The sequence below is a fragment of the Oncorhynchus tshawytscha genome, linkage group LG31, assembly GCF_018296145.1.
Source record: "Oncorhynchus tshawytscha isolate Ot180627B linkage group LG31, Otsh_v2.0, whole genome shotgun sequence".
Lineage (NCBI taxonomy): Eukaryota > Metazoa > Chordata > Actinopteri > Salmoniformes > Salmonidae > Oncorhynchus > Oncorhynchus tshawytscha.
The window spans coordinates 16436233-16455512 of NC_056459.1; the positions used below are offsets into that span (position 1 = coordinate 16436233).

The following is a 19280-nucleotide window of genomic DNA, read 5'->3' on the forward strand; positions in this document are numbered from 1 at the left end:
GTGAAAAGAGATAGTAGGTTCCAAATCGAAGAGCAAATAATCACAACAACATTCTCAGGCAAAAGTGTTTCGGAGAATGTTCCTAATTTGAAGACTGATGACAGTCCTACCTGTAAACTGCTGTTCGGAATAAGAGCCCATCCCTTTCCCGGGTATATTTTAATCCAGGTTTACCGTGTCCTCCTCTCCCAAATCCCCCTGCCCTGTCCACCTCCAACCCTTCTCCACTCTACACAACACTTTCCCGCAAACGGTTCAATAACAAAGACGCAGAAGAGGAACGGGTCAGCAGTGGAGACAAACAAAGAGGGTTGGAGATACTTTCGCCCTGACAACCAGTGGTGTAAGACTGCTGGGAAGCATTTCTCAAAAGAATCCCCAAATCTGAAAGACAATGCAATGAAACCCAAGCCCACCCTCTTTTTTTGTCTCTTCTCATAAAGAGATCTTTCCATCGAATCCCCCAAAGATGTTCAAAGAACCTTTGGAACCATTAGAACAATTGCCTGTACCTTCTGCCATGGTTTGGGGGGTTCCTGGGTCTCCTACAACTCCAGAAGAATCAGGCAATAAACGCTGGTTGTATCGTCAACAAGCCCGTTTTTCAGTAATCCCTCTTTGAAAACTATTGTATTTTCTTTCTCCTGGTCTCTTGTACAATATGGAGAGCGAGCCCCCTATGACTCTCCTATACCTCTAATATCAACCCCCACCTTTTCGGTCCAGCCCATGTGATGCTCAATTGCGATCTTCTGGCTGATAAATTAGACATTCCACGGTGATAGGGCCCAAATTCGCAGAGCGACCAATCAGTGACAAGGACCACCTAGCTCTTAGCAGCGGGGCATTGAGCGACCCCCACTCTTTTTCAGGACAGGAGAGAGCCACAACCCCCACACCGCCTGGAGCATTTGAATATGCATAGTCAGTCACTCAGGTGCATGGTTTCACGGAAACCATCCAAATTAAACCTTGCTCTTCCACATTCCACACCATCATGTTTGAAGTTAAAACGAAGGACATCTAAATCCAGAAGCATAAATCAACCTATAGCTGTGTTCTGTTTAAGTTTGTTGCATTCACACAAAACACACTACAAACATCACATTAAAATACATATATAAACCAAACAGAACATAGGTCGATATCAGAAAAATACATTCAGCAAGGGATAGGAAAAAAACATGAACATGTAAAGTAGCTGATCTTGCAAAAAATATCCAGGATATGCCTACATGCATTCACCTTCGTTATTTCGTTTGAAACAATTTGAGCAAAGATATTTTGCTACTGTCATACATGTTTAGGATTACTATCGACCACACGCTGTAAACAAATAAACAAATGCGTATCTCTTGAGATATTTGTTCCACACAACCCTCCGGTGAAGGATGCTCATCATTTAGCATAACTTGTTTGCTATTGTGTCATAGCTTGGGGCTGCACGGTCTGTGAAAGGTCTTTTAATTGACTGATTTCCCTCAGAATCGCTGACGGATGCAGATAATGAATGTGAACGTAAACAGAGGGATTGTGTTGCCTTGTGTGATAGGAGGGCCTATCTTTATAGGCTACACTTCTAGGCTATATGTAAAACCTGTCGGTCCCTGCACCGATTTGACACATATTGACACAGCTATTTATGGCCTCTGAAACCCAATGGTTCCGTGACGATGAGTCACCTTTACCGGATCTGCGCTCTAACTCAGCCATCTATGCTTTTCAATGGGAACTGTCATGACATTGACAGTGCAGGGGTCATCCGGCTTTCCTTACAGCACTGACTATGCAGCATTAACTCAATAGGCTACAAGACTTCATTTGATACAAGGGAACCTCATCACCTGTACCCTCCTGCCTTACATGTGGGCCAACGAGACCATGTGTGACAGTCATTTTGGGATGGACATAGGATCCTCCATCTTACCAAACCATGAATCATCCTAGAGCATGACCTACCGAAGAGATATGGAGAGAGAGAGAGAGAGAGAGAGAGAGAGAGAGAGAGAGAGAGAGAGAGAGAAAGAAAGAGAGAGATATGGGGAGAGAAAAAGAGTGATAGAGAGAGTGAGAAGAAGAAAGAGGGAGTGTGGCAGATGAAGGGGTCCAGGGACAGAGAGAAAGAGAGAAAGAGAGATGAAGAGCGAGAGGGGTTAGCTAATTAAAGCTAAATGACTGGTTTCATTCATATTCTCCTCTAATAATCCTCTGTCTCTCAGGCCAGGCTGCTACACTGCAGGCTTCTCTGGGTCACCATGGAGACGAAGGGCCCTGGATCTGTCTGTCAGAGAACAAAGAGGGCTGGCCTTAAGGTGACCCGTGTCATACACTGGGGCTTAGTAATTACAATGCCTGGACACGTGCTCACTGGTCACACACACTGTAACCCCCCACCCAACTGCCACACACACACACACGCATGCTAGCAAACACACAAATGCGTACGCCCACACCACCAGATGTTATGTAATAGTGACTGAAAGGGCTGGGGGGGTCTATGTGTTGACCGTCATTCCTCTAACAGCAGGCAAGATATCTGTAAGATTATCTACAACCAGGCTGCAAGAGTCTATTGTGTTTATCTTTTGACAAGGGTTCATTCATTTATTGTTTGTATGTTGTGTGGGGCATGAGGTGTACTGATCCATGTTTTCATATCAAGAACTGCTTTGAGTAGTTCACCTGTGAAACACACATGTTAGGGGCCTTGTGGTTGGTTGAATGAGAAAACAGCCCAGTGGCTCCATATGGTTTCAGCTGTCAGCTCCCCTCTCACCTTCCTCCCCCAGGGGGCAGAGCACTGATCAATAAGCTGATCAATCTATACCTGATCTATATATCATACTATGATGCTCTGTCAGATAGTCTTCCCTCCCACAAAAAAAACTAACATTTTGTTAGAAAAGATTGTGGCTTTTACATCTACTTTTTTCAATTACTGTGGTAAATTTTTCAGATGCACGTGGTCATAACTGATAACACTTGTCTTATGTTCAGAACCTTTGATTGAGCATTCATTGGAGTTAAACACTTCTTTCACCCATGAGTTATTCATGCAATGTCAACGTTTTTTGTGAAATACCATGAGAACATTTTTTTTCTTTAGTCACCAATGCATCAAATAATGATAGGCTCACTGTTTAGTTATTTTAACTCATGTAATCTAATATCAAAAAATGCATGATACAATTTTCAAAACGGATATTTTTGAAATGCTGAATAGAAGGTATATAGCTATGTACCAGTATGTACCATTTTACAGCATAAAAAAAATAAAAATTGTATCCAATGTTAAGTTTGGAGCATGTTGAGAAAAATGTCAGTCTTACCGTTTCAGTAATCTTACTGTAAACAGCACATACATAGAATAAATCATAAGATATAGGGGTATTATGGCATGTACTGTAAAGCAGAAGCCTACAGTAAAAAGGTATTGGGATAGCCTGTTATGCCAGTTCTGCCCCATGCAACATTGCACAAGATCAACTTTTCTATGTGACCTGTTACTGTAACTGCTACAGTATCACCTCTCTCTCTCTCTGCTTGACAAAATCATCAGCTTACAGTGTATCAATGAAACTCAGATAATGAGTGGAATATACTGTAATTTATAACCCAAGTATTTCAGCAGTGCATTGTACACTACTGCACCATAATTTCAAATAGAAGCACATAGAGCAATGTGTAAAGAGGTACTCTATTATATTGAAGCACACTGGCTGATGGAGTATGATAATGATGTAGTATTTACAGCCATGTCCATATATGATTTGGTTTTACCTTCCAACTTAAATTTATGTCAATTGATACATTTATGATGTAAAAATATAGCATTTGACAATGTTTGGAAGTTCTTCAAATGTATACTAAACCAGGCACTATACAATTTTGGTTCAGTAGTTCAGTAGTATAATTACCCGTTTTTAACAATGAATAAAATGTATCTAGAGTGTTTGATTGGTTCATGTGTTGAAGTCAGTAACATGGAATAAGACTATTGGGGCTGTTGAAAGATCTTAAGGTGAGACAGTTTATCTCCAAGCCATCTGCTGAGGGAACCAATACATCAAACTACTGTTGGTTTTGCTGATTATCTGCCAAAAGGGGTTGAGCACAACGGTCTTAAAAAACAGTTCATTTTCACATAAGAATTTCAGATATTCACAGTCGTGTGTTTGAGTGTGTATATGTGTGTGTCAGAGCAGATAACATTTCTAGCTCACATTTGACGATAAACGTTCAAATAGCATTTTTGTTCTCTGTTTTATTGTCTCATATACCGGATAGGTGCAGTGAAACGTGTTGTTTTACAAGGTCAGTAGTACGGCGCCCCTTGTGATATTTAGGATTAAGTGCATTGCTCAAGGGCATATCGACAGACTTTACACCTTTCCGGCTTGCGTATTCGAACCAGTTTCTTTTTGGTTACTTATCACTAGACTATTTCAGCACCTTGGACAGCTCTTATCGTTAAAGCGAACGCCCTAAAAACAAACCGTTAATGTTTTTTTTAAAGTTCTATCTAGCCCGTCCACGAAGACTAGGCCTAGTATTCAGAAGAAGGATTCATTTATCAAGACACAACGTTGTATTTTTTTATATCAAGTCAATTCCAGAGCTATAACACGGGATTGATGATTTACTTCAAGGTTTCTCGAGCTATATCGTTATTCGACAACGAAAAGTGTCCATGTTAAATTGTTCTCACAATTCAAACTCGTTTTAATGATACACGGAGTCCCCCTAGTGGTAACGGATGTATATGCATGCACACAGTGAGAGGTGACATCTTTCTCCATCATCGCTAAAGACCACTAAACCTGTCACTTTCATTAATACCGTATGCCTCGGATGCTCACCAGTCATATTTCACACATCAAGATTACTGTTAAACAATGTCTCTCTCATCCCACTAGATGTCACTCTGGTTCTGTTACAATTTTGCGGGGGCCTATACTGGATCGAGGCTTGTTTGAATGAAATAGATGGAGTTTATATTTTGATGCATGAAACCTAAAGACAAACTCATATACAAATCATAATGAAGACAAAATCAACAGAATAACATAATGAAACAAATTGTGTTAGCTATATATGCTAATGATCTTTGAATGATGGGTAAAATAAGAAGCCTTTTAAAAAAGAAAATAAAAAAATAAAAATAAGAAGCCTTAGCCTATAAAAAGCAACACAAGCACAGTCAGGTTTCCTCCATAACAGAAAAGCCTGACTGATTATTATGGAGAGAGGCTAGCTGTGCCAGTGGACTCGATCCGGGAGAAGATCCTAGCGGTGGGTGTTCACTCCACTCCGGTTCCCAGTGCCCGCTGCCGGTGCTGCGGCCCTAATCCCACCGTGTGAGTGGGTATCTGTCTGCCCCCCAGTAGCTAATCCTGCCAGGCCTTCTAGCTCGTCCAAAATGATGTGGTGGGTGGCATCATCTTTCATCTCAACCATCAACTTCAAAGCTTCCACATATTTAAATGTTTTTAAATGACATCCTCAGCCCACGGATGCTTCGTGGAATTGGAAATATCCCGTGTGAAATGCAATAATGATCAAGGCGAAGTATTTCAAAGATTTACGATTCTGAGTTGTTTGCTTCTATCGTTATTGGTATGGAACAAAATAAATCCTAAAAGTGCTCAAGGTGCCACACAAGAGCCCTTAGCCCTCTGTTATTTTATCTTTGTCATTGCTTTCACTCTCCACTACCATAAACTGACAAACTGTGTTCCACAGCCTGTAGCCATAGGCTATTTCATATAGCCAAAATCATACAAGTTTAATCTCTTTTGTGCAATAAATAGACGTCAATGTGTCCATATTGTAACATAAAGCCAACATAGCCTATAGTGTGAACAGCCAAATGATCCGCGAGAGAACGGATTTTCAAATAGGAGGATAGCAAGAGAATGCAACGTATCCTACTTCTTTCTACCCATAGATACTGAGTTAAAGTAACCATATATTAGAGCAAACAAAGGCAAAAGCAATAATAGGCTCCCCATTTGTTCCACGCGCGTTCTATTTTCCTCTCAGAACAGTGCGCGGGGTTAATCCATAGACAATAAAACCAGGGTTAATCCCACCCACCCTGCTCACCCCCGCAGCCTGGTGCTCAGCCACCCCTCCCCCTCTTCCTCCTGCTGAGTTTCGTGAGAAAACGATCCATTTAAAAACCGTCTGCCTAAAACCGAACGTCGACCAAGTCTACGGTTCTGGAGATGTGATGGATTCTAACGGGTTGTTCCCGGAAAAGCAGGTTTAAATGCATAATCAAGGGAGACAAGAGACGGGATAAACAAGAGGTAGCGTTAGCAGGCGGGCGAGAGCAATTGCAGAAGACAAAGGTAACTGTGCTACGAACTATGTGATGAATTAACAGTCGAGAAGAACAGTTGGGAGTGTGCAGGAGGCAGAGTTTGAAAAAAGCTCCAGAGATTGTCTTTTGAAATATGAACAGAGCGACATGCTTTTTTTGTCTCCATCTCTTGAGCTCCGGGTGGTCGGGAAGCATAACAACCCTAACATGACGATGCCCTGAAATGGTAATGACAGTCAGTCATTATGAGAAGCTAAACTGTAACCGTTAGAGACATATCTGCTCTTCATGGATATACAGGGAGAAAGGAGAGATTCGGTTAAAAACACATCAGGAAAAATGATGGTTTGAGAGGCTATAGCTTAGATGTTTGAAGGGACATGTATTCGATTCTTTGCGTTCAAGTCGAAAATCGAACTCAAGCCACGAACGCTGGCACTCTGAAATCTATAACGAAATGCACAAGCCACTGCAGAGATTGAGTGGCTTTTCCCACATTTTTTTCTTGCTAAGTGTGTATACTTGAAGACTATAGGCTAGATGTTGATGAAAGAGACTGACATAGATCTACTTATGATATAGTTTCAACGAAAGCACATAGCGGTCTATAGGCTACTTTCAGCACCTCGGACAGCGACCAAAATGACACGGCTGCGCAAGAAAGCTTTCATTGCACTTTTCTTATTCACTCTCTTCATCTTCGGGACCATGATGGGCCTCAGAACACTGAAACCCAGCGATGGCTTCTCAGACCTTGCCCCGGGGATGGGAGAGTTTGTGAGGGAAAGAGGAGGCGACCACCGACGGCCAGTCTCAAACGACATGGTAGTTTCCCCTGGTCAGTCCTATCTAGCCAGCGACACCAAAGTCGTCTTCACAAAATCCGACCGTGACTACAGTATATTCTACGACGTACAAATATTCTATTACCTGTGGTATGGCACCCCACAGATGGACGGTAAATATATTCACTGGGACCATGTTCTAGTGCCGCACTGGGACCCTAAGATCGCCCCCAGCCACGCCAAAGGAAGACATACTCCTCCAGAGGACATTGCGTCGAGTTTCTTCCCGGAGCTAGGACCATACAGTTCTAGAGACCCCTCCGTGCTGGAGTCACATATGTCGCAAATTGAAGCGGCTGCAGCAGGTGAGGGATTTTGGCACCACTAACCCCCCAAACTTAAATATTACCACCAAAAGGTGTCCTGAACATGATACTGTACCTCTCAAATATTGAAGTATTAAAGTAGCTTCACTTAAACTCCTCCATTCATCTGCACCAATTTTATGAAGGGTTGTTCTATCCTTATGTCAATATTTATACCAGAGACATCACTAACTGTTTCCGCCTCAGGTGTACTGGTTCTGTCCTGGTATCCACCTGGCATTGCAGACAACCATGGTGAGCCATGTGAAGACCTGGTGCCTGCTGTCATGGACGCTGCCCACAGACACAGCATCAAGGTAACTGGTGAGAGAACCGGTATGTTTTTACAATTTCTGGTGCTTTACTGAATTCATAAATGTCTGGCTGCATGGTTGGGGTCAATTCCATTCCAATTTAGTCAGTTGGAATTTCAGTTGACTTCCGGATTGGACTGAATTGAAATGGAATTCACCCCAACCCTGGCTGGCTGGCTGGCAGTGATGATTGGTTGGTAGGTGCTTCCAGGTTTATGTTGTTCACTCAGATTGTGTAACAGTCTGTCACAAGAGACTATGTTAACTCCGACCTTTGTTGTAGTAGTCTAAGTGAGTATCAGTCATGGCCTTTGAGCCTAGATAAAAACATAAAAATATTCCTGTTACCAAAACTAAGTGAGCAGCCACAGTGTACGTCATGACTTCACTGTGTTCACTCGAAGACAGACGCAATGCATTTCATTTTTAGAGGTGAAGTGTGGGATTTTGGAATGTATTTTCTATGTATAAAACCATCTGTTGTAGCCCACTTTCTTCCTCCATCTTGTATATTATTGATGTAGGCAGAGAAAACACATTTCTTCAACAACCTCACAAGTCTTTGGGTGCTTCACAAGGTCCTCTGAAGGCAGACAAAAAAAAGAATCAGGATTTTTAAACCGAGGGAAGACAGTTTCCATTTGACTTGGAAGAGTGATTCAGGGTACACGGTTCAAGCCCCTCTTATACTGCTTGACTTTCAGTCTATTGAAGCCAGTATAGATGTGCTGTACATTCATGCACGCACCCACACAAGGACACACTCACACAAACAGCATTGGCATAACTGGGGCTGACCATGCAGCCTGAGGCCTGTGTGCATGGCACAAGAGGGTCTTGCGTGGGCACACACTCACTCACTCACTCACACACACAGTTTATACAACTGAGGAAAGAGCCTCGTTGAACAGCACATCAGCTCACCTTGCCACTCTGCCTCTGATTTCAAAACCAGCCACGACACAAACTGACAGCCCAGCTTGGTCGCTGCTATGTCAAACACAGTGTTGGCATGGAAACTGTTTATGAAGACCTTGCAGCCTCTTAAAAGAAAGAGAGCCAGAGAGAGGGAGTGGGTGTTCTTCCCTTTCTATCTAGCCCGCCATGCTCCGTCATTCATGGCTCGACTGTTCTATCAACAGTTGACGGTGAGGTGAAGTAGACCTTTTGCTATACAGCAGCTGAGGTAAACATCCTAGTTGTCAGGCAGTTTAAGACTGGTCCCATATATGTTTGTGCTGTCTCAACAATGACAGTAGGTGTTGGCTATACAGCACAAAGAGATCTGGGATCAGGCTCGTTGTTACGGTTTTCTAGTGGTGATGAAGGAGAGTCGGACCAAACTGCAGCGTGTCGATTGCGATCCATATTTATTAAACAAAACGTAAACACGACTAAACAATAAACGTAATGAAAACCGAAAACAGCCTATCTAGTGCAAACTAACAGCGAGTACAAGTAAGACACTAAGGACAATCACCCACGACAAACTCAAAGAATATGGCTGCCTAAATATGGTTCCCAATCAGAGACAACGATAAGCACCTGCCTCTGATTGAGAACCACTCCAGACAGCCATAGACTTTGCTAGACAACCCACTAAGCTACAATCCCAATACCACCACCAAAACCCCAAGACAAACACACCACAATTACAAAAACCCCATGCCACACCCTGGCCTGACCAAATACATAAAGATAAACACAAAATACTTTGACCAGGGCGTGACACTCGTCTAATCCTGGGGTGAGAGAGGGCAGCTGCTACAGTCGTATTCATGTAATCTGTGTCACAGCAATCACAGCCATCTAAATGCTGAGAGACTCCCTGTTGATCCTTCAAGGTGTGGTGTGTGAAATCTGGATCAGATCCAGGTCTCCCTTAAAAAAAATGTTTTTAAACCTCAAGCAATTTCATCCTGGTTTGATGTTTGATGTATAGACCTTATATGTATGCCATATGCTGTAAGGCCCCGGTATGGTTCATTGAAGGGTTGGCAGGTATTATCTCTCAGTTGCAGCAAAGACACAGTCACAGAGAGAAAAAGGCCTTAGGTAATACTTTAAAGTAGAGAGTATTATTGCCTTAAAGTAGAGAGCAGTATCCTGATTATTATCTCCAGCAGATAAAGTTCACTGCCGCGACACTGGAAGGAATACAACTCCAAAATCCCTTCTCTTTTCTTAAAAGAGGATGGAGGATCACTTGAGATCAAAGAGAGGGTGAGGTCCTGAGTTCGGATAATGGATATGATCCATGGATAGGAGTGTCTGCTTCAGTGGTCCGCTCTTCCTCATCCTCTTCCTCTTCCTCGCTGCATTCTCTTTCAATTTTCAAGAAACTAAAACTCAGTCCACATCCTGCTCCTCTCTCTCAAGTCAGCTCCTGGGACACGCTCTCTCGCTCTCACGCATGTTCACGCACACGCATCATTCTGTTTGATTGCTGATGTTACCTGGAACAATCCCTATGGGGCCCCAGAGTCAGAGAAGGAAGATTTATTTAAAGATGATCCACCAGCTAAGTGATCTCTGATTGGCTGATCCCAGCCCGGAGGCCTCTGACACACACTGCTCGCCTGGTCCCCAAAATAACTGTCATTCTGGATGGACACTGGGATGCATGAAATTTGAGTACCCACATATGGATTCTCTGAGCCTCAGGAAAAGGTTATCTATTTAAGGATGGATAAGCTAGTTGGAGGATACATGACGAAGCACATTGGTTTTAACAATAATGAAGCATTTCTGAAATCCATTTCCATTGCCCTCTAAGAGTTGCCGAATATTTCCGTCTGTTCATGTACTTTAGGATTATTTTACTATGCCAGTGATTTGAACAGTCAAACTCACAAATGGTGCTCACCACTCACCACACCTTACCAATTGAATTCTGAAGGCATTGCCATACTGCTTTTTAATACCACAATCAAATGGCAATGTGCTGATATACTACTGAATATTACTTCTTCCTTTACAGAACCGTGTTTACATTCAAGTGGTATAATAATGCTTCAAAGACCTTGAAAATGTGTATTGCAGAGAGTATTGTCCTCTTTATTAAGGGTTTATAATGATCCATATCCCTACTCTGTTCACACAGGTGGCGTTCCACATCCAGCCGTACAAGGGTCGGACCGACCTCAGCATGCATGATAACATCAAATACATAATTGACAAGTAGGTTGATCTTCCACTGTCCTATTATCCACATCTCTTTTTCTCTTTCTCCGTCTCTAGATCATTGACAAGTAGATTGGCCTTCGACTGTTCTGTACATCTGCGTCCTCTAGCCAGCCACTCCACTTCTCATCTAATCTCCTTTCCTTTCCTTTCTCCTTTCCTTTCCTTTCTCCACTTCTATCTCCACTCTCACTTCCCCCTATCGGTCTCTCACTTCCCCCACTTCTCTCTCTCGCTCTCTCCACTTCTCTCGCTGTCTCTCGCTCTCCCCACCTCTCTTCCTTTCGCTCTCTCTGCCTCACTTTCTCCTCTCTCAACATCACACTCATACAGATGAAGATTTTCTTATCACTTACTTTAAGCCAAAGGTCAGAGCTCTGCTTTCCATATTAATGTCCAGTGTCATTGGAGGTCTGGGGATCTGGAGAAATCTGAGTCCTCTTCAGGTCTGAAGGAGGTAGAGAGAATGAAACTGCAAGTAGCCTTTGTCCTGATTGGATTACTTTCACTTTCATTATTAGAGTATTCATCTGAGGGCTTCAGACAATTGATAGTGCCACTAAAAGATTTGTACCTGTGGAAAAATGTATGAAAAGAGTTTGGCTATGGAACAGACCAGCAGTAGCCTGCAGGTCCCACATCTCTTTGCGCCGTCTTGCCAACTCCAATGGTCATTGTCATGCCAAACATATTCATAACAACAACTATAGTAGAGGACAAGCGTAGAGGGCAGAAAATGAATATGTGATTGTTTATCTAATGAGGCATGATAGTGATCCACCTAAACATTGTCCAAACATTGAGACACCCTCTGAGGTTGGGCAGTAGGGTTGGTGTATCGTTGTCAAGCTTACTGAACAGTGATGATTGTGATTGAGGACAAGCCTAGTATACCTTGTTTCCAGGGCGAGATGTTTCTGCCAACTTCTGCACAACCAACTGTGCTATCCATCTGCCTGAAAAGAAACCACAGAGAGAATGAGAAGGGAGGGGGGAGGGGATGCATTTCTATCATCTGATCTCTCCATCTACAATGTTCACACACTCCAAACTTGCTCTTGAAAATAATAGCACTATTCCACATAATAGCATTTTCTGTAGACATCTGACACTTCACCCAATTGAGAACGCTTCTGTTGGCAGAACCTGCTGCTTTGTAACAAGTGTATATATCCTACTGTTCAAAAGTTTGGGGTCACTTAGAAATGTCCTTGTTTTTGAAATAAAAACACATTTTTTGTCAATTATAATAACATTAAATTGATCAGAAATACAGTGTAGACATTGTTAATGTTGATTTTTAATGGAATATCTACAGTTGAAGTCGGAAGTCTACATACAGATTAGCCAAATACATTTAAACTCAGTTTTTCACAATTCCTGACATTTAATCCGAGTAAAAATTCACTGTCTTAGGTCAGTGAATTTTTTTTTATTTTAAGAATGTGAAATGTCAGAATAATAGTAGAGAGAACGATTTATTTCAGCTTTCATTTCTTTCATCACATTCCCAGTGGGTCAGAAGTTTACATACAATCAATTAGTATTTGGTAGCATTGCCTTTAAATTGTTTAACTTGGGTCAAATGTTTTGGGTAGCCTTCCACAAGCTTCCCACAATAAGTTTGGTGAATTTTGTCCCATTCCTCCTAACAGAGCTGGTGTAACTGAGTCAGGTTTGTAGGCCTCCTTGCTCGTGCGTGCTTTTTTAGTTCTGCCCACAACATTTCTATGTGATTGAGGTTAGGGCTTTGTGATGGCCACTCCAATACCTTGACTTTGTTGTTCTTAAGCCATTTTGCCACAATTTTGGAAGTATGCTTGGGGTCATTGTCCATTTGGAAGACCCATTTGCGACAAAGCTTTAACTTCCTGACTGATGTCTTGAGATGTTGCTTCAATATATCCACATAATTATCCTGTCTCATGATGCCATCTATTTTGTGAAGTGCACCAGTCCCTCCTGCAGCAAAGCACCCCCACAACATGATGATGCCACCCCATGCTTCACGGTTGGGATGCTGTTCTTCGGCTTGCAAGCCTCCCCCTTTTTCCTCCAAACATAATGATGGTCATTATGGCCAAACAGTTCTATTTTTATTTCATCAGACCAGAGGACATTTCTCCAAAAAGTAAGATCTTTGTCCCCATGTGCAGTTTCAAACCGTAGTCTGGCTTTTTTATGGCGGGTTTGGAGCAGTGGCTTCTTCCTTGCTGAGCGGCCTTTCAGGTTATATCGATATAGGACTCGTTTTACTGTGGATATAGATACTTTTGTACCTGTTTCCTCCAGCATCTTCACACGGTCCTTTGCTGTTGTTCTGGGATTGAATTGCACTTTTCGCACCAAAGTACATTCATCTCTAGGAGACAGAACACGTCTCCTTCCTGAGGGGTATGACAGCTGCGTGGTCCCACTGTGTTTATACTTGCGTACTATTATTTGTACAGGTGAACGCGGTACCTTCAGGCGTTTGGAAATTGCTCCAAAGGATGTACCAGACCATTTTTTTCTGAGGTCTTGTCTGATTTCTTTTGATTTTCCCATGATGTCAAGCGAAGAGCCATTGAGTTTGAAGGTAGGAATTGAAATACATCCACAGGTACACCTCCAATTGACTCAAATGATGTCAATTAGCCTAGGATTATGTTTTTCCCAGAAGCTTCTAAAGCTGTTTAAAGGCACAGTCAACTTAGTGTATGTAAACTTCTGACCCACTGGAATTGTGATACAGTGAATGATAAGTGAAATAATCTTTCTGTAAACAATTGTTAGAAAATTACTTGTGTCATGCACAAAGAAGATGTCCTAACCAACTTGCCAAAACTATAGTTTGTTAACAAGAAATGCAAAACACCAGTCTCAACGTCAACAGTGAAGAGGCGACTCCGGGATGCTGGCCTTCTAGGCAGAGCTGCAAAGAAAAAGCCATATCTAAGACTGGCCAATAAAAAGAAAAGATTAACATTGGTAAAAGAACACAGACACTGGACAAAGGAACTCTGCCTAGAAGCCCAGCATCCTGGAGTCACCTCTTCACTGTTGACATTGAGACTGGTGTTTTGCAGGTACTATTTAATGTTGCTGCCAGTTGACAACTTGTGAGGCATCTGTTTCTCAAACTAGACACGCTAATGTACTTGTCCTCTTGCTCAGTTATGCACCGGGGCCTCCCACTCCTCTTTCTATTCTGGTTAGAGCCAGTTTGCACTGTTCTGTGAAGGGATTAGTACTCATCAGCGTTGTACGAGATCTTCAGTTTCTTGGCAATTTCTCGCATGGAATAGCCTTCATTTCTCAGAACAAGAATAGACTGACGAGTTTCAGAAGAAAGTTTTTGTTTCTGGCCTTTTTGTGCCTGTAATCTAACCCACAAATGCTGATGCTCCAGATAATCAACTAGTCTTAAGAAGGCCACTTTTATTGCTTCTTTAATCAGCCCAACAGTTTTCAGCTGTGCTAAAATAATTGCAAACAGGGTTTCTAATGATCAATTAGCCTTTAAAATTATAAACTGGATTAGCTAACACAACGTGCCATTGGAACACAAGAGTGATCGTTGCTGATAATGGGCCTCTGTGCGCCTATGTAGATATTCCACTAAAAATCAGCCGTTTCCAGCTACAATAGTCATTTACAACATTAACAATGTCTACACTGTATTTCTGATCAATTTCGTGTTATTTTAATGGACAAAAAATTGTTTTTCTTTCAAAAACAAGGACATTTCTAAGTGATCCCAAACTTATGAACTGTAGTGTGTGTGTAATATATACATATATTTAAATTAAATAATCTCTGACTGTGATGGGTGCTACACATTGGAGTATTGGCTATCTTCTTGCATGTTCACTTCTCTATAAAAAGAAGTGTGATTTGCATGTATACTGCAATTCAGATTCTAGCTGCATATGTCAACATGAACTAAACTAAACTAAATATTTACCTCATAGGTACGGGAACCACGGCGCCTTCTACCGCTTCAGGTTGACTACAGGGCGGATCCTTCCTCTGTTCTATGTCTACGACTCCTACCTGACCTCGCCTGAAGCCTGGGCCGACCTGCTCCACCCCGCCGGCGCCCACACCCTCCGTGGCACGCCCTACGATGGTGTCTTCCTCGCCCTGGTCGTAGAGGAACGCCACAAACACGAAATCCTGGCCGGTGGCTTCGACGGCATGTATACGTACTTCGCTTCCAACGGCTTCTCCTTCGGCTCCTCTCACCAGAACTGGAAGGCAGTTAAGGCCTTCTGTGATGGTAACAACCTGCTGTTTGTGCCCAGCGCCGGGCCAGGATACGTCGACACCGCAGTGAGGCCATGGAACAACCACAATACGAGGAACAGGGTCAACGGACGCTATTACGAGACTAGCCTGGAGGCGGCGTTGTCTGTGCGGCCGGAGATTGTGACCATCACGTCATTCAACGAGTGGCACGAGGGGACACAGATTGAGAAGGCGGTGCCTAGGAAGACGGTGTCGCGGCTGTATCTCGACTACCAGCCCCACCGGTCAGATCTGTACCTGGAACTCACCAGGAAGTGGGCCGAACACTTCAACAAGGAGAAAGACAAGTGGCTCATGTAGTGGACAGGACTCCTGACTGGACTGGGTTCGTTGGGAATAATGCCTTTTGGGTGTGACTGGAGCAAGTAAAAATGAGGAGCTTTTCACACTACCAAGCTGCATTGAGCGGGCCTGGTTAGTGGTTACACGTCCTCTATAGTTGCTGGAACCATGTTGAAAAGAAAAATAGCACAGCCAGGACAGTTTGATTTGGGTCAGCATGATAGTTTGAAAAGGGTAGCAGTGGCCTCACTGCTGGGTATTCTGGGTCGATAGGAACTCCTCTATGGATTTATTTAGACAGTGAAGCTAAAACTTGCAAATTTGGCCATATTCTCCAGCATTTTGGATTTGAGATAAAATATTTCATATTAGGCGATAATACAGAATGTCACCTTTTATTTGAGGGTATTTTCATACATGTTTTACTGTTTAGAAATGAAATACATTAAGGTATCTAGTCAACCCATTTGAATACCTTATTTTTTCATAAGTATTTGGACAAATTCACTTATAGCGTATTAAAGTAGTCAAAAGTGTAGCATTTGGTCCCATATTCCTAGCACACAATGACTACATCAAGCTTATGACTCTACAAACTTGTTGGATGTATTTGCAGTTTGCGTTGGTTGTTTATCGGATTATGTTTTTCCCAATAGGAACTAAATGGTCATTATAAAATGGATGGTTTGAGCCCTGAATGCTGATTGGTAGACAGCCGTGGTTTATCAGATTGTATACCACGTGTATGACAAAACGTTTATTTTTACTGCTCTAATTAAGTTGGTAACCAGTTTATAATAGCAATAAAGTATCTTGGGGTTTGTGGTATATGGCCAATATACCACGGCTAAGGGTTGTATCCAGACACTCTGTGTTGCGTCATTCATAAGAACAGCCCTTAGCTGTGGTATATTGACCATATACCACACCCCCTCGTGCCTTATTGCTTAAATAATGTACTGGAGTCACTTTTATTGCTTCATTGTCCAAATAAATACAAAGGGGAGTGTATGCCTTTGACTGGAACAAATGGGACTGAGACTGCTCACACCATTGACTTAAGCCAGGTGGAATTGTTGCAATCAGAGGGCAAGATGGTAACATTCCAGAGGACTTTTCATCACGATACCTGGTTTCTTTTTGAACAACAAAGTTTAATCGGTTGGTTACCTCGACTTATGTAGGTGGCAAGAAACTGTCTGTTTTGAGTGCCTTAAGTCTATTCCTTTCAAATTAGTTACGTGATGATGATTGCCACAGTAATGATAGAGCCATTGGGATCATGTAGTGTGGGTGAATTCTGTTGTGATGATAGAGCCATTGGGGTTGTGTAGTGTGGGTGAATTCTGTTGTGATGATAGAGCCATTGGGGTTGTGTAGTGTGGGTGAATTCTGTTGTGATGATAGAGCCATTGGGGTTGGGGTTGTGTAGAGCCATTGGGGTTGTGGGTGAATTCTGTTGTGATGATAGAGCCATTGGGGTTGTGTAGTGTGGGTGAATTCTGTTGTGATGATAGAGCCATTGGGGTTGTGTAGTGGGTGAATTCTGTTGTGATGATAGTGCCATTGGGGTTGAATTCTGTTGTGATGATAGAGCCATTGGGGTTGTGTAGTGTGGGTGAATTCTGTTGTGATGATAGAGCCCAGTGTTGGGGTGATAGAGCCATTGTGTAGTGTGGGTGAATTCTGTTGTGATGATAGAGCCATTGGGGTTGTGTTTGGGGTTGTGATAGAGCCAGTGTGGGTGAATTCTGTTGTGATGATAGAGCCATTGGGGTTGTGTAGTGTTGGTGAATTCTGTTGTGATGATAGAGCCATTGGGGTTGTGTAGTGTGGGTGAATTCTGTTGTGATGATAGAGCCATTGGGGTTGTGTAGTGTGGGTGAATTCTGTTGTGATGATAGAGCCATTGGGGTTGTGTAGTGTGGGTGAATTCTGTTGTGATGATAGAGCCATTGGGGTTGTGTAGTGTGGGTGAATTCTGTTGTGATGATAGAGCCATTGGGGTTGTGATAGAGCCAGTGTGGGTGAATTCTGTTGTGATGATAGAGCCATTGGGGTTGTGTAGTGTGGGTGAATTCTGTTGTGATGATAGAGCCATTGGGGTTGTGTAGTGTGGGTGAATTCTGTTGTGATGATAGAGCCATTGGGGTTGTGTAGTGTGGGTGAATTCTGTTGTGATGATAGAGCCATTGATGGGTTGTGTAGTGTGGGTGAATTCTGTTGTGATGATAGAGCCATTGGGGTTGTGTAGTGTGGGTGAATTCTGTTGTGATGATAGAGCCATTGGGGTTGTGTAGTGTGGGTGAATTCTGTTGTGATGATAGAGCCATTGGGGTTGTGTAGTGTGGGTGAATTCTGTTGTGATGATAGAGCCATTGGGGTTGTGTAGTGTGGGTGAATTCTGTTGTGATGATAGAGCCATTGGGGTTGTGATAGAGCCAGTGTGGGTGATTCTGTTGTGATTCTGTTGTGTGTGGGTGATAGAGCCATTGGGGTTGTGTAGTGTGGGTGAATTCTGTTGTGATGATAGAGCCATTGGGGTTGTGTAGTGTGGGTGAATTCTGTTGTGATGATAGAGCCATTGGGGTTGTGTAGTGTGGGTGAATTCTGTTGTGATGATAGAGCCATTGGGGTTGTGTAGTGTGGGTGAGCGTTTGAGACTTTCTGACTTATTCTTTCCTGTATTACTTTGAAATGGTGAAAAATAAATGTATTGTCTGTTTCCTATCTGAGAATACTTTGTGTTTGAAATAGGGTGGGTTCGACTAAGCCAAATTCAGCAACGGTCAGATCCACCATTTGGGAAGGAGCCTGTTCTGTATTACACTCTTCTATCATTGTCAAGCCAAACTGTAATAGCTACTTTATCAATTAGAAACCATGGGGTCATATTAATGTCTGGAATGGATATTATTATGAGCCATCCTACCCTCAGCAGCCTGCCTCCACTGTTCGCTACACTGGCTGTCCTGCTCCACACACACACAGCACCCAAGCACATCACCCGTTAACACCAACTACCCAACCAGGCTTTGGCGTTGTGCGGTTATATAAATGTCAGGCTTCACAGCCCCGTGCAATGGCAGGCCCCAACGCTCCTCATCATTACTGATCTCTCTAGGGCCAGGTGACAGATCAGATGATGTGTTCATACCATTATAGCTCAATCGTTCAGATGATGTGTTCATACCATTATAGCTCAATGGGTCAGATGATGTGTTCATACCATTATAGCTCAATGGGTCAGATGATGTGTTCATACCATTATAGCTCAATGGGTCAGATGATGTGTTCATACCATTATAGCTCAATGGGTCAGATGATGTGTTCATACCATTATAGCTCAATGGGTCAGATGATGTGTTCATACCATTATAGCTCAATGGTTCAGATGATGTGTTCATACCATTATAGCTCAATGGTTCAGATGATGTGTTCATACCATTATAACTCAATGGTTCAGATGATGTGTTCATACCATTATAGCTCAATGGTTCAGATGATGTGTTCATACCATTATAGCTCAATGGGTCAGATGATGTGTTCATACCATTATAGCTCAATGGTTCATACCTCAGAATGTCACCCGTCAAAGGGCAGTGAACTGTGAGAGACAGAGAATACAGAGATATAAGGATGAAAATAGAATTTGACTGATAAGACAGTGGGAGGGCATGAATAAAGAAATCATTGACTTTCTTTGAGTCCAGTATCATCTGTGCCTGAACTCCAA

The 19280-nt window shown here is 42.6% G+C and overlaps 1 protein-coding gene across 1 annotated transcript; it reads left to right on the forward strand.

Moving 5' to 3' along the window:
* Positions 1-6118: 6118 nt before the first annotated feature.
* On the forward strand, positions 6119-16961 carry LOC112229631 (glycoprotein endo-alpha-1,2-mannosidase-like protein). The gene is made up of 4 exons (XM_024395575.2): positions 6119-7475; positions 7683-7792; positions 10893-10969; positions 14926-16961. The coding sequence occupies exons 1-4, from the start codon at positions 6968-6970 to the stop codon at positions 15560-15562; spliced, it is 1332 nt and encodes a 443-aa protein (XP_024251343.1). The 5' UTR covers positions 6119-6967; the 3' UTR covers positions 15563-16961.
* The last annotated feature ends 2319 nt before the right edge of the window (positions 16962-19280 follow it).

Bases quoted from the DNA above. Each gene is read 5' to 3' on its own strand.
- LOC112229631 (XM_024395575.2), top strand. From the start codon at position 6,968: ATGACACGGCTGCGCAAGAAAGCTTTCATTGCACTTTTCTTATTCACT. The intron at 7,793-10,892 runs GTAACTGGTGAG...CTGTTCACACAG, and splicing joins CCCACAGACACAGCATCAAG to GTGGCGTTCCACATCCAGCC. The intron at 10,970-14,925 runs GTAGGTTGATCT...TTTACCTCATAG, and splicing joins ATCAAATACATAATTGACAA to GTACGGGAACCACGGCGCCT.